A 14,005-nucleotide genomic window follows, 5' to 3' on the forward strand; every position below is an offset into this window, starting at 1 on the left:
TTCATCTCAACTTAGTTGGGACGGTGAAGTTTTTAATTTTAGTAGAGATTAGTATCCCAAGGACTACTTACGTTCCATACTTCCATGCCGTATTCTGGTTGAGCTGGAGGTAACATCACCACAGCCGCCAATGTCATGGAAGAGTCAGTGGTGGCCGAAATCGCGCTCGCATCAATTTGTTGAAGCCGTCAGTAACTGTAGGGTGGCTATGCCTTAAATGCTTAGCCTTACCTTTTTGACTTAGGCATAGCAACTTTGTCTTCTGAAGATTATGGCTCCTTATTTCTAGCTGAAATGCAAGTCATATATGTGGAGATTTGTGAGTGTGTACGTGATATTTGGGAGCACACATTGTGGACTTTCTCTCCATCCATTTTGCCTATAAAAGGAGCATGGGAGAATGCCTTTGGGGCAACCACTACTACTTCAGAACAAAGCTTCAAAGCTTCTGCCTTCTTTTCTCTTTTGTAGCTTAGGCTTTCTAATTCCATTATCCTAAAATATTGGTGTTAGCCTTTTTTGTAATCATCCCCACATTACTAGTGAAATTTCTCCTCCGGCCGTGGACGTAGGTCGCATTGACCGAACCACGTAAATTCTTGTGTCCATTGTCCAATTTATCTTTCTGTCTTTTGTCTTTGTTATCACTATTTTGGGTTATTAGATTGAACCGGAACTCCGATTCTTAACAGTAACAATTACTGTCGCGAATTCCTGATGGAATCGGCAGCCCAATCGACTCATGTTTTTCCTTCCAATTTTATAGGTGCATGAATAGACTGGTAATAGTTCAATTTAATCAATTTTTTTTCAGAGAACCAATAATAGTTCTCCATCTACCTTTTGATGATCAAACGAAAATAAATGTCTTATCAATTGAGTTCCGATTGATTCTCAATTTAATGTTCGCTGTGTCACTGTGCCATTTCAGATGCCCTGATTATTATTAACGAATGTGAATAAAGGAGAAGCAACTGGTTAAATGAAAGAATGTATTTCAGGCGACAGAAGTAAATTTGAGTTTTTGTTACTCCCTCCGTCCCCTTGTAATTTGTCACCATTTTTGTTACTTTTTCATTTTTATCAAACGAGTGCAGAAAGGTAAATGAGACTCTTAGTATAGCACGGAGAGTATATAAGTTAGAGGCTATATTTATATCTATACTACTCTCATGTCCCAGCTAAATTGAGTCAAAACTTTTGGGCACAAAGATTAAGAAATTTTGTTGAAAAGTATGAATGAAGTAGGAAAAATAAAGAGAGAGTAAGTAGGTAGTTGAATAAAGTAATAGTAATTTGATGATTTGTTTTTTGTTCAAAAAGGAAATGAGTCAACTTTATTGAGACGTCTCAAAAAAGAATACGACTCAACTTAGTTGGGACAGAGGGAGTGTTATTTTGCAAAGCTAGCATTTTTCTCTTTTTTACCTAGTCAAATGCTGTGGCTTTATGATTTTGTTTGGTTGTCTTTATCTTTAGGTGGTGTTAAACTGTTTGTTGCATCAAAGAAATTACTTTCCTCGAACTTTCTATTCTGCCCAATAGTACACATGCATCAAAGAAAATTCCAATATCAACAATGAAATAAGTCAAACGTTTATCATCTAATGTCTGAATCATATTCAAATCTATACTAGTATGGTATCCTTGCAGAGATGAAGAGAAGTTATTCATGGGGATCAGATTTGGATTTTATGTGCTTCAACTCATATTTACTTGTTTCTTAACATTCTCTTCAGCCCTTGACACCATAAATGCTAAAGAATCTTTTGCCAACTCAGAAGCTTTGATTTCCAATGGAAATAGATTCAAGCTAAGTTTTTTCAGCCCACCAAATAGCAGCCGACGTTACCTCGGTATCATGTACAATCTCCCGGTGATGACTGTTGTGTGGGTAGCTAATAGAAACAAGCCTCTCAATGATTTATCTGGAACATTTCAGATATCATCAGATGGCAATCTCGTGATCTTGGATGGTCGAAAGGAGATTGTGTGGTCGACTAATCTCTCATCTTCTGTGGCTAATTTCAGTGCTGTGCTCTTGGATACAGGGAATCTGGTTCTGCAAGATAACTCCAACGGTGCATATGTTTGGGAGAGCTTTCAACATGCTTGCGATTCCTGGTTAGAGAAGATGAAAATTGTTCCAGATTTAGTAATAGACGAGGAGCATATACTGACATCTTGGAAAAGTCCTGATGATCCGGCACCTGGAAGTTTCACCTTAACCATAGAGCCTTTCGACGTACCTCAGTCGTTTGTTCGGAAGGATGGTAATCCTTGCTGGCGTACTGGTCCGTGGAATGGTCAGAAATACACTGGGATTCCGAACATGAGCTCACAATATCGTTATGGACTTCAGGTTGTCAGTGATTATCCTGGAACTCCGTATCAAACATTAATGCTTTCAAATTCATCTGTTTTGGTATACGTTTTCTTGAACTCTTCAGGGAGTGTAGAGCAGAAGGTGTGGTCTGACGAGAAGAAAAGATGGGACGTAACATGGTCATCAACAAGTAACGAGTGTGATATTTATGGTAAGTGTGGACCCTTTGGAAGCTGTGATGCTCAAGACAGACCGATATGTTCCTGTCTTCGGGGCTTCGTGCCTAGAAGCAAAGATGAGTGGGAGGCGGGAAACTGGACGAGTGGATGCACTAGGAAAACTCGACTCCAATGCGAACATAACAATTTTGTTGGTAATCAGGATGAGTTTCTAAAGGTGGAGAGATTGAAGTTGCCGGATCATTTTAGATTGTTTCGCTTATCTGAAGAAGAATGCAGGGACACGTGCTTGATTGATTGTTTATGTATAGCTTATGCATATCCTCCTGGAATCGGATGTCTGCAATGGACTCAGAACTTAACCGATACTCAGAAGTTTGCTTATGGTGGTGACGACTTGCACATTCGATTGGCACATTCAGAACTAGGTAAATCATCTCTTGTTTTTTTACATGCACATGATTGACTATGTAATGTTTTGATTGTTTAATAAGCTGTACTACAACATTTGTCTCCTGTAATTCTCAGCAGATAAGAAGCAATACCACATAGCAATAGTTGTGGCAGCAGTGGCTTTGGGGTTTATACTTGTTGCCATATGTGCATACTTTTTGCTGGAATATTTGTTAAGTTACAGAGGTAATATGTTCATTCAACCCGATTCTCAGTGGACACGTTTTACTTTTCGTCTTCTTTAACATATCGCTCTGTTGTACACACACACACACTTTATTCGAAATGATGCAGGGTATTCTGAAGAAAGCACACTCAAACATGATAAGCATGGTGTTAAACTTGAGGAGTTACCTACATTTAGATTTATGGCACTCTCAAATGCAACAGAAAATTTTAACCCTGCGAATAAGCTTGGACAGGGTGGCTTTGGTCTAGTTTACAAAGTAAATTTTCTTCTTTTTCAAGATTTACTTAGCTATTACCAGTTTTGGTGCTCTATATCAAGAAATGTGATTCTGTAGCTGGTTCTCAGGGGAGATTACCAAATGGGGTAGAAATTGCTGTAAAAAGACTAGCAAGATCCTCTAACCAAGGGGTGGAGGAGTTCATGAATGAGGTTGAGGTGATTTCAAGGCTTCAACACCGCAATCTTGTTAGACTTCTCGGTTGCTGTGTGGAGTCTGAAGAAAAAATGCTTGTTTATGAATATATGCCTAATGGAAGCTTGGATGCCTTTCTCTTTGGTATGTCTATGATGCTCAAGTTTCACTTCGTCTAACAAAATTCAATTCATTTGTTCTTTGTTCGGTGATAGTTTGGATACCATTTCTCAGGTTCACATACACATAAACTTCTTAGTTGGAAAACACGAAAAGTTATTATTGAGGGGATTTGTCGAGGCCTGCTTTACCTACATCGGGATTCAAGGTTAAAGATCATTCACAGAGATCTCAAGGCAAGTAATATCTTGTTGGATGAGGCGTTTAGCCCCAAAATATCCGACTTTGGTATGGCAAGGATTTTTGGTGGAAAGGATGACCAAGCCAACACAACAAGAGTTGTTGGGACGTTGTGAGAACTTATTGATTGCCTCATTCAAGCAAAATATTTTTTGACACAGATTTCTTTTTGACATTCTGATCATTGATTGGTTGCAGTGGCTATATGCCCCCGGAATATGCATCACGTGGAATATTCTCTGAGAAATCGGACGTGTATAGCTTCGGGGTCCTGCTATTAGAGATTGTGAGTGGAAAGAAAAACTCCAGTTTTGATGATCAGCAACTCTTTCTAACAGCTTATGTAAGTTACTTTGTTCTGGAAAATGTAGTATATTTTGATTTAACATGTCACTATAAATTTTTGTAATGTTGTGGGTATGAAACAAGCATGGAATGGAAATTGGGGATTGAAGGAAAGATAGTGAACTTAATAAGTTTTTGTTATGTTGTGGTTATAAACAGGCATGGAATTTGTGGAATGAAGGAAAGATAGTGAATTTGAGGGATGCGGACATCTTTGATAGTGGAATGGAAGATGATATTGTTCGATATGCAAATGTAGGTTTATTGTGCGTGCAAGAAACTGCAGCAGACAGGCCTAACATGTCTACAGTGTTGTCGATGCTTAGCAGTGAGATTGTGGAGCTTCCTCGACCAAAGCGGCCAGCCTTTCATGGGATGCGTAGCTCTCAATTCGTAGAGTCCTGTACCAAGAGGTCAAGTAAAGGTTCTGTAAATGATGTCTCTATTTCTATAGTTGAAGGCAGGTAGAAAACCTGGTTCTGTATGTTTATTTGATACAATTATTTGCCTCTATATATATTGTTGTTGCCTTCATTTTCTTATATATTGAATTACATACAACAATCTTGCTTCTTCAATCTTGTCATACTTTAATGAGGTGGTTCTTTGATTGCTGAATTAAGCCTCCACACCTATTCCCTCATATTCACAAAATGAGTTTGCTTGATTCAAGAATAGGTGGGCATTGCTCAATTTAGCCCAAAACTCGTCTTTTATATAATAATAATAATAATAACGACGATGATAGATGCGAGGATTTTATCATTCGGAGGTGAGTAATGATATTTCAGTCATTAATTGTTTTATAGTGCATCTGATTATTAGTGATAAGGGTTAATAATTTCAGGCGAGAGAAGTAAAATTGATTTTTTGTTCAATCAGAAGTGTGTAGTAAAGAGTAGCAATAAAAATTATAGGCCAAAACATAAGCTAGCATTTTACCCCTTTCTACGGTTCTACCAAGTCAATTATTGGTGTGGCTTAGTGCTTTATTTGTTGTCTTATTCATTAGTGGTGGTGCCGTTTAATTATTGGTGGCATAAGATTTTCCTTATCTGAGTCAAAGAAAATACCTTTCCCGAACTTTCTGTTATGAAAGAAAATTCAAATATCAACAACGAAAGAAAATTCAAATATCATCTAAATGTCTGAATCATATTCAAATCTATAGTGTTATGGTATAATTCTAGTCCTTGCAAAGAAGAAGAGAAGTTATTCATGAGGATCAGATTTGGATATTTTGTGCTTCAACTCATATTTACTTGTTTGTTTTCACTCTCTTCAGCCATTGACACCATAAAGTCAAATGAATCTCTTGTCAACTCTGAAGCTTTGATTTCCAATGGAAATAGATTCAAGTTAAGTTTTTTCAGCCCGTCAAATAGCAGCCGACGTTACCTCGGTATCATGTATAATCTCCCGGTGATGACTGTTGTATGGGTTGCTAATAGAAACAAGCCTCTCAATGATTCCTCTGGAACATTTCAGATATCATCAGATGGGAATCTCGTGATCTTGGATGGTCGAAATGAGACTGTGTGGTCGACTAATCTATCATCTTCTGTAGCAAATTCTAGTGCTGTGCTCTTGGATACAGGGAATCTAGTTCTGCAAGATAACTCCAATGGTGCATATGTTTGGGAGAGCTTCCAACATGCTTCGGATTCTTGGTTAGAGAAGATGAAGATTGGTACATATTTGAGAAATAATAAGAATATGCTTACATCGTGGACAAGTCCTGATGATCCGACACCTGGAAGGTTCACCTTCACCATTGAGCCATCAGGCATCCCACAATTGTTTGTTTGGAAGAATGGAAATCCTTATCTCCGGAGTGGTCCTTTCACTAGACGTGGCTATGCATATGGGACTTTTATTGGTGGCGATTCTCCAGGAAGTTCAGATATAACTTTTACACTCACAAATTCCTCTGTTTTGCAATATTTTGTTTTAAGCCCATCAGGGAGCATAGAGCAGAGGGTGTGGTCTGATGAGAAGAAGGGATGGGATGTAACATGGTTGCTAACAAGTGCTGCATGTGATGTGTACGCTAAGTGTGGACCTTTCGGCATTTGTAATGCTGATGAAAGCCAGTCATGTACCTGTTTCCCGGGCTTTATTCCAGAAAGCAGCCGAGAAAATTGGAGCAGTGGCTGCACCAGAAAAGATAGTGTCAGGTGTGGACAAGGAGAAGATGAGTTTGTGAAGATGGAGGGAGTAAAGTTGCCTGATCGGTTCACATGGGATTCGTCGTCTGAAGCAGAAATAGAATGCAGGAATGCATGCGTTAGCAATTGTACTTGTACAGCTTATGCTTATTCTTCTGGAACTGGATGCCTGCGCTGGACTGGAAACTTAACTGATGTAACCAAGTCAAATTTTGACACAGACATGTTTATTCGTGTCGCGAAGCCTAAGTCATCTTCGTTGATGCATAATAAGAAAGGGTTGACAGCAATTGTTGGGACCGCACTGGTTTTGGGGTTAGCACTTATGGCTACGTGCGCATACTTTTTGCCTAAACTGTTAATGCATTACAGAGGTAAATACTTAAATGTATATTCTTTCATGTTCTCTTTAATATTTGTTTCAATTTACTGCAGCAAGGAAGCGTAACAAGGGAGCCGAGGCAAGGTCTTCTGAAGATTACAAGCTACAACATGATGAACTATGTGTATTTCAATTTCAAATGTTATCAATTGCGACTGGAAATTTTGATCCCATCAACAAGCTTGGACAGGGTGGCTTTGGACTAGTCTACAAAGTATTTCATCTTCTCCCAACATTTATTGTACTTAATTTGTGGAGAGTGATGTGCTGTGGTTTGAGCTCCTTTTTCTTCAGGGGAAATTGCAAAATGGAGTAGAAATTGCTGTAAAAAGGCTAGCAAGATCCTCCAACCAAGGGGTCGAGGAGTTCATGAATGAGGTTGAGGTGATTTCAAGGCTTCAGCATCGGAATCTTGTTAGACTTCTCGGTTGCTGTGTTGAGTCTGAAGAAAAATTGCTTGTTTATGAATATATGCCTAATGGAAGCTTGGATAGCTTTCTCTTTGGTATGCCTATGTTGCTAAGAAAATTTTACTATTGCAACTATGCTCTTTATTTTTATAATTGTAGTAGGAGTTGTGCTATGTGATGGTCAAACGCTATTTCAGGTTCACATGAGCATAAGACTCTTAATTGGCAAACGCGAAAATTAATTATTGAGGGGATCTGTCGGGGCCTGCTTTACCTACATTGGGATTCAAGGTTGAAGATTATCCACAGGGATCTCAAGGCAAGTAATATCTTGTTGGACGAGGCATTGAGCCCTAAAATTTCCGACTTTGGTATGGCAAGAATTTTCAGTGACAAAGATGATCAAGCCATTACAACAAGGGTTGTTGGGACATTGTGAGCTGATTTCCGTTCTCAAGTAAATATTTTCAGTGACAAGTTTCTTATTGCAGTTCTGATCATGGATTTGTGGTTGCAGTGGCTACATGCCCCCGGAATATGCACTACGTGGGATATTCTCCGAAAAATCAGATGTGTATGGCTTTGGGGTTCTATTATTAGAGATTGTGAGTGGGAAGAAACACTCTAGTTTTTATGATCAACAACTCTCCCTTACAGCTTATGTAAGTTGCTTTGTTCTGGACAATGTAACATATTTGGATTTTATATGTCATACCTATTAAAATATATCTTGTGGAATCAAACAGGCATGGAAATTGTGGAATGAAGGACAAATTGTAAATTTGATGGATCCTGCCATATATGATACTGGAATTGAAGATGACATGGTGAGATACGCAAATATAGGCCTTTTGTGTGTGCAAGAAATAGCAGCAGATAGGCCTAACACGTTGACCGTGCTGTCGATGCTTAGCTGTGAGATTGTAGAGCTTCCTCACCCGAAGCAACCAGCGTTTCTTGCGATGCAGAGCTCTCATTCGGCAGAGCCCTCTAGCAAGAGTACAAGTAAATGCTCTGTGAATGATGTCACTATTTCTATATTAGGAGGAAGGTAGTTTTGAGACCTCTTTTACATGTTTTTAGTAGCTTATTAGAGAAAATGATGACTATATCTGATCTGGTATGAGTCGAGTTTAGTAGTAGTTGTGATGCAAACTAAAAATGTTGAATTAGGAAAAGATGTGAACTAGTTTGCTTGAACCTATTAGCTTCTATTTTTCTAGGAAATGAGTAAGGATAGATAGGGAAATTTGAAAACACTAAAACACACGGATTTCAATAGTCAATTACTGTAAAAGACAATGACTGCTACACAGTCCAAACTCCAAATTCATTTACTGGAAACTCAGTTATTAAATTGAAAGTAACTGTCTGATTTTTGTAGGATTTTATAAAAAAAAACTATAGAAGTTTCTGTATGATTCTTGCGGACTTGCAGTTGCTTAGGAATTTTAACTGCGTTTAATGTTCAAGAGGCTGCCTTTTGTTCCACAGAATCCATTCCCCACACTTTTGGTTGGCGGTCCATTTTTATGTCACACACAATTACATTTAAGCTTATTTCTCGATAACTTTGCACAGAGATAAAAACAGAACCGTGATGCTAAAATTGAGTAGAAAATGATATTTATAGATACATTTAATTCTTTTGTTAACCTAGGGAATTAGAATTGTCGAATTGGAATTGATAGAATTAAAATTCAATTCCAAATTCATGCATTGTCGTGGTACCGGACGGCGAAATTGGAGCGGTCTGAATTACATTGAATTTAATGGTTTTGGAATTTAAAGACAAAGCTCGTGAGGAGTGTTATATTGCTAACTCAATATTTAATCGTTAACTATAACTAAATAATAGTCATTAGATATTCAAATTAAAGGTCTAGATCATCAACCCTGAAATGTCAATACGATCAACAAAAAACGTCAATAAGGCCATAGAATTAATTCCAAAAAATATCAATTGGGGTATTAATGTTAATTAACTACAAAATTAGTTATAACTAACTTTTAAAAGAAATTCCAAAACTTTAAATTCATATAACATATATGGAGTACCAAATTAAAAATAATTTTGTAAGGATTCCAACGATATACTACATGCATATATTCCGACGTCAAAATTTGAAAAAAATTTCAAATTTTTTTTATTTTTTCGTACAGCAGAAATGTCAACATAGTAACATACTATATAAAATATGTCAATATAATACATGTAGAATGTCAAGATAAACATTGTGTTGACATTCTCATAGCATTGTGTTGACATTATCAAAGCATTGTATTGATATTTTCGAATCACTATATTGACGTTTTCATCCAAAATCCTAATTTGAATTTTTTTTTATCTTTTTTGATTTTATTATTAAAAACGAAAATTACACGTGGCAAATTGTAGACCACACGTTTTCTAAAATTCTATAGCCTTAAATTAGTTGTAGTTAGTAATTAAATGATAAGTTAGTAATTGATCACTCCCCTTTGATAGTAATACTCCCTACTTTCCTGTTTAATAATTATCACAAAAATTATAGGATTCAATAGAAGTTAGGAGTGTATATTATCCACTTGATCAATTCTAAGACAACAGTTAAATGAGTCTACAAATTACTAATAACCATTAAAATCCTTATTTACAACCGTTGAACAATGCTTTATATAGCATTCAACTAGTGTGTATTACACAGGGGATTTTACACGCCTAAATAGGTTGGGGAGAATAATTACATATATGATAAGATTTAACTTAACTACAAATCAGGAAAAAGAATAGTTATAATTAATTGCATGATCATTGTAATCAATCACTTGATTTTAGCCTATCTTCTTGATTTATTTCCAACGAGAACTTCAGTATTCATTTTTATGGAATTAATCTTGGATTTGAAAAGTGTATTCACGAGGTGCGATCAAAATGACAGTGCATAATACTATATATCATGGAAAATAGGTCTCTAACCTACCTTCCTCCTAATATAGAAATAGTGACATCATTGCTAGAGGGCTGGGTCGATTGAGAGCTCTGAATACAACAAATGCTGGTTGCTTCGGGTGAGGAAGCTCTATGATCTCACAGCTAAGCATCGGCAGCACAGTCGACGTGTTAGGCCTATCTGCTGCTATTTCTTGAACACACAAAAGTCCTACATTTGCATATCTCACTATATCATCTTCAATTGCACTATCATACATTGCAGGATCCATCAAATTTGTAATCTTTCCTTCATTCCACAATTTCCATGCCTGTATGTTGAGATCCACAAAAAAAATTAGATTTTTACTATATCTTGTGAAAAAATATGGACACTGTTGATGAACACTACTGCTTACATAAGCTGTAAGGAATTGTTGATCTTCATCACAAAAACTGTAATTCTTCTTTCCACTCACAATCTCCAGTAATAGCATATACATCGGATTTCTCAGAGAATATTCCACGATGTGCATATTCCGGGGACATATAGCCACTGCACCATAAATACATGATAAGATTGTCATTGCAACAAATAATATTTTTTACTTGAATGAGGCAATAAATATGTGTTGCTCTCACTATGTCCCAACAACTCTTGTTGTATTGGCTTGATCAGCTTTGCCACCAAATATTCTTGCCATACCAAAGTCGGAAATTTTAGGGTTCAACTCCTCATCCAACAAGATGTTGCTTGCCTTGAGATCTCTGTGGATAATCTTTAGCCTCGAATCTCTATGCAGGTAAAGCAGGCCTCGACAAATCCCCTCAACAATTGATTTGCGCGTTTGCCAGTTGAGAAACTCTCGTTTATGTGAACCTGAGAAAGGTTATTTAAATCAACAGCAGCACATGAGCTTGCATTGAAGAAGTGATTTGATGATCCACTAACCAAAGAGAAAGGCATCCAAGCTTCCATTGGGCATGTATTCGTAAACTAGCATCTTTTCTTCATGCTCAACACAGCAACCGATTAATCTGACAAGATTGCGATGCTGAAGCTTTGAGATCACCACGACCTCATTCATGAACTCTTCCGCCCCTTGGTTGGAAGATCTTGCTAGCCGTTTTACAGCAATTTCTTGTCCATCTGGCAGTTTCCCCTGAATCAAATCGAATTTTCAGTATCATAACAAAAAAGAAGAAGAAGAAATGAGAATATGAAAGAAGAAAATGAAAACTACTTTGTACACTGGACCAAAGCCACCCTCTCCAAGCATTTTGGTTCGATCAAAATTTTCTGTCGCATTTGAGAGCGTCTCGAATCTAACTACAGGCAGTTCCTCGAGTTCACTTTCCTTTCTTTGGGAGAATATCAATCCTTTCTTATATTTCCTTGCTGCTTAAAATTAAAACAAGTGTCTAAGAAGTTGTGTACACTGAGAAACACAAAGTTTGTAGATTAATTACCTCTGTAATTCGACAATTTTTTTTGCGCAAAGTATGTGCATAGACCAATTAGTATAGACCCCAAAACCACCGTTGTTGCGATAATCACTCTTCTGTCACGCTTCTTATCTGCAGAAGATCACTATCAGTCAAAAAATGAACTGGTATAAAAATTTGTAGAAGTTAATCCATATCAGATACAGAGTGTAGAGCATCATATTAGTATATTACGTAGTTGTGAATAGGCCAGTCGAACATACAAATCTTCACCACCGAAAGCAAACTTGACAACATCAGTTAAGTTCTGAGACCAGTGCATACACCCAATTCCAGTAACATCTGCATAAGCTATACAAGAACAATCACCAAGCATGCGCCTCTGCAGTCTTTATCAACGGGAAACAATATGTAAGGATCGCGCAACCCCACTCCCTCCATCTTGAGAAACTCATCTTCTTTACCCAAAGAACTGTTGTGTTCACATTTTAAGGGAGTTTCTCTTATGCATCCATTAGTCCAGTTTCCTGCCTCCCACTCATCTTCAGCTTTTGGCGAGTAGCCTCGGAAACAGGTACAAATTGGACTCTCCCGAGCATCACAACTTCCAAAAGATCCGCACTTGCCATAAATTTGACAGTCGTTATGTGTTGATGTTACATCCCAGGCTTTCTTCTCATAAGACCACTCCCTCTTCTCTACAATCCCTGAAGATGTCAAGACATAAATACTGCAAAACAGACAAATTTGGAATGGTAAACATGTAATACGCAGTTCCTGGAGAATCACTGCCAACAGTAGTTCCATCATTATACAAAGATCTCATTTCAGGCTGCCTAATGAATCTCTGACCATTCCACGGACCACTGTGCCAGTAAGGAATATTACCATCCTTCATAATTTATGACTCTGGGATGTCCGGCATAATGGTCATGGCGAACCTTCCAGGTGCCGGATCATCAGGGCTTGTCCACGACATCAGTACATTCTTCTCGCTCCTATTCACATCTACAAAAAGCCGCATAGTTGGTAGAAAAGAATCCGAAGCATGGTGGAAGCTCTCCCACACATACGATTTATTGGAGTTATCTAGCAGAACTAGATTCCCTGTATCCAAGAGCACAGCACTGAAATTAGCTACAGAAGATGAGAGATTAGTCGACCACACAATATCCTTTCGACCATCTAAGATCACAAGATTTCCATCTGATGATATCTGAAATGTTCCTGATAAATCATTGAGAGGCTTGTTTCTATTAGCCACCCATACAACAGTCATCAACGGGAGATTGTACATGATACCGAGGTAACGTCGGCTGCTATTTGGTGGGCTGAAAAAACTTAGCTTGAATCTATTTCCATTAGAAATCAAAGCTTCATAGTTGGCAAGGGATTCATTAGCCTTTATGATGTCAATGGTTGAAGAGAGTGTAAAGAAACAAGTAAATATGATTTGAAGCACAAAATATCCAAATCTGATCCTCATGAATAACTTCTCTTCTTCTTTGCAAGGACTAGGATGATACCATACTAGTATAGATTTGAATATGATTCAGACATTTAGATGATAAACGTTTGACTTATTTCATTGTTGATATTGGAATTTTCTTTGATGCATGTGTACTATTGGTCAGAATAGAAAGTTCGAGGAAAGTATTTTCTTTGATGCAACAAATAGTTTAACAGCACCTAAAGATAAAGACAGCCAAAGAAAAGCATAAGACCACAACAATAATTGACTTGGTAAAAAAAGAGAAAAATGCTAGCTTTGCAAAATAAATATATATAAATCTAGCATCTAAACCTACATACTAATCCTTTCTCGTTCATTATTAAATGCCTCTCGTTCATCGGCTACTTAACAAGGTTCGGTTGCTTTAGAGAATTTATTGAATCCCGGATTTAATTAATAGTACATGAGAATTTCAGATTTTTGTCTTCAGACGAAGGAGAAAATGAGCGCACACATAGGATGCATGCATTGTTCTAAATAAATTATTTTCACAAAGTATAATTTAAGTATGATATGAAGTGGCTTTGCCATGCATGCTTAATCGAAATTCGGGTATCAGTACGGCCAAAATCATACTTGGACTAGTGTACACCCCATCGATCGGGCGCCATCTCTTCAAGTTGGTCGGTCTAATGACTTGTAATGTGGCCACGCTGCAAATCATTGTATGTTCAGATATGCTATGGTGATAGAAAATGGTTGTGCAATCGATCTTTACGATGTAATGTTTTAGTATACTTAGTCCTTTTTAAATAATTGTAATAACTCATCTCAACGAAATACAAACTCTAAAGAAACAAAGACTCACACGTAGACAATTTAATAGAGTTGGAATCTCAACAATAAAACAATCCAAAAGAAAGAGACTCTTAACGGAATCGTTCAAGACAAAGTGATGTCATCATGTATG

At 37.4% G+C, this 14,005-nt stretch overlaps 2 protein-coding genes and 1 pseudogene across 2 annotated transcripts; 1 reads left to right on the forward strand and 2 right to left on the reverse strand.

Annotated features, from left to right (window-relative positions):
* The first annotated feature begins 1,480 nt into the window (after positions 1 to 1,480).
* On the forward strand, positions 1,481 to 8,447 carry LOC125209523 (G-type lectin S-receptor-like serine/threonine-protein kinase At1g11330). The gene is made up of 13 exons (XM_048109123.1): positions 1,481 to 2,933; positions 3,034 to 3,144; positions 3,253 to 3,404; positions 3,494 to 3,704; positions 3,795 to 4,032; positions 4,119 to 4,263; positions 4,425 to 4,729; positions 5,432 to 6,807; positions 6,869 to 7,029; positions 7,110 to 7,320; positions 7,423 to 7,660; positions 7,743 to 7,887; positions 7,972 to 8,447. Exons 1-13 carry the CDS (start codon positions 1,673 to 1,675, stop codon positions 8,278 to 8,280), a joined length of 4,863 nt encoding a protein of 1,620 aa, XP_047965080.1. The 5' UTR covers positions 1,481 to 1,672; the 3' UTR covers positions 8,281 to 8,447.
* A 1,682-nt stretch (positions 8,448 to 10,129) lies between these two features.
* On the reverse strand, positions 10,130 to 12,821 carry LOC125208997 (annotated as a pseudogene).
* LOC125209000 (G-type lectin S-receptor-like serine/threonine-protein kinase SD1-13) lies at positions 12,484 to 13,117 on the reverse strand. The gene has a single exon (XM_048108569.1). It carries the CDS (start codon positions 13,066 to 13,068, stop codon positions 12,484 to 12,486), a length of 585 nt encoding a protein of 194 aa, XP_047964526.1. The 5' UTR covers positions 13,069 to 13,117.
* Between the last annotated feature and the right edge of the window lie 888 nt (positions 13,118 to 14,005).

Source organism: Salvia hispanica, chromosome 3, assembly GCF_023119035.1.
Source record: "Salvia hispanica cultivar TCC Black 2014 chromosome 3, UniMelb_Shisp_WGS_1.0, whole genome shotgun sequence".
Classification (NCBI taxonomy): domain Eukaryota; kingdom Viridiplantae; phylum Streptophyta; class Magnoliopsida; order Lamiales; family Lamiaceae; genus Salvia; species Salvia hispanica.

Bases quoted from the DNA above. Each gene is read 5' to 3' on its own strand.
- LOC125209000 (XM_048108569.1), bottom strand. From the start codon at position 13,068: ATGAGGATCAGATTTGGATATTTTGTGCTTCAAATCATATTTACTTGT.
- LOC125209523 (XM_048109123.1), top strand. From the start codon at position 1,673: ATGGGGATCAGATTTGGATTTTATGTGCTTCAACTCATATTTACTTGT. The intron at 4,264-4,424 runs GTAAGTTACTTT...GGTTATAAACAG, and splicing joins AACTCTTTCTAACAGCTTAT to GCATGGAATTTGTGGAATGA. The intron at 7,661-7,742 runs GTGAGCTGATTT...TTGTGGTTGCAG, and splicing joins ACAAGGGTTGTTGGGACATT to TGGCTACATGCCCCCGGAAT.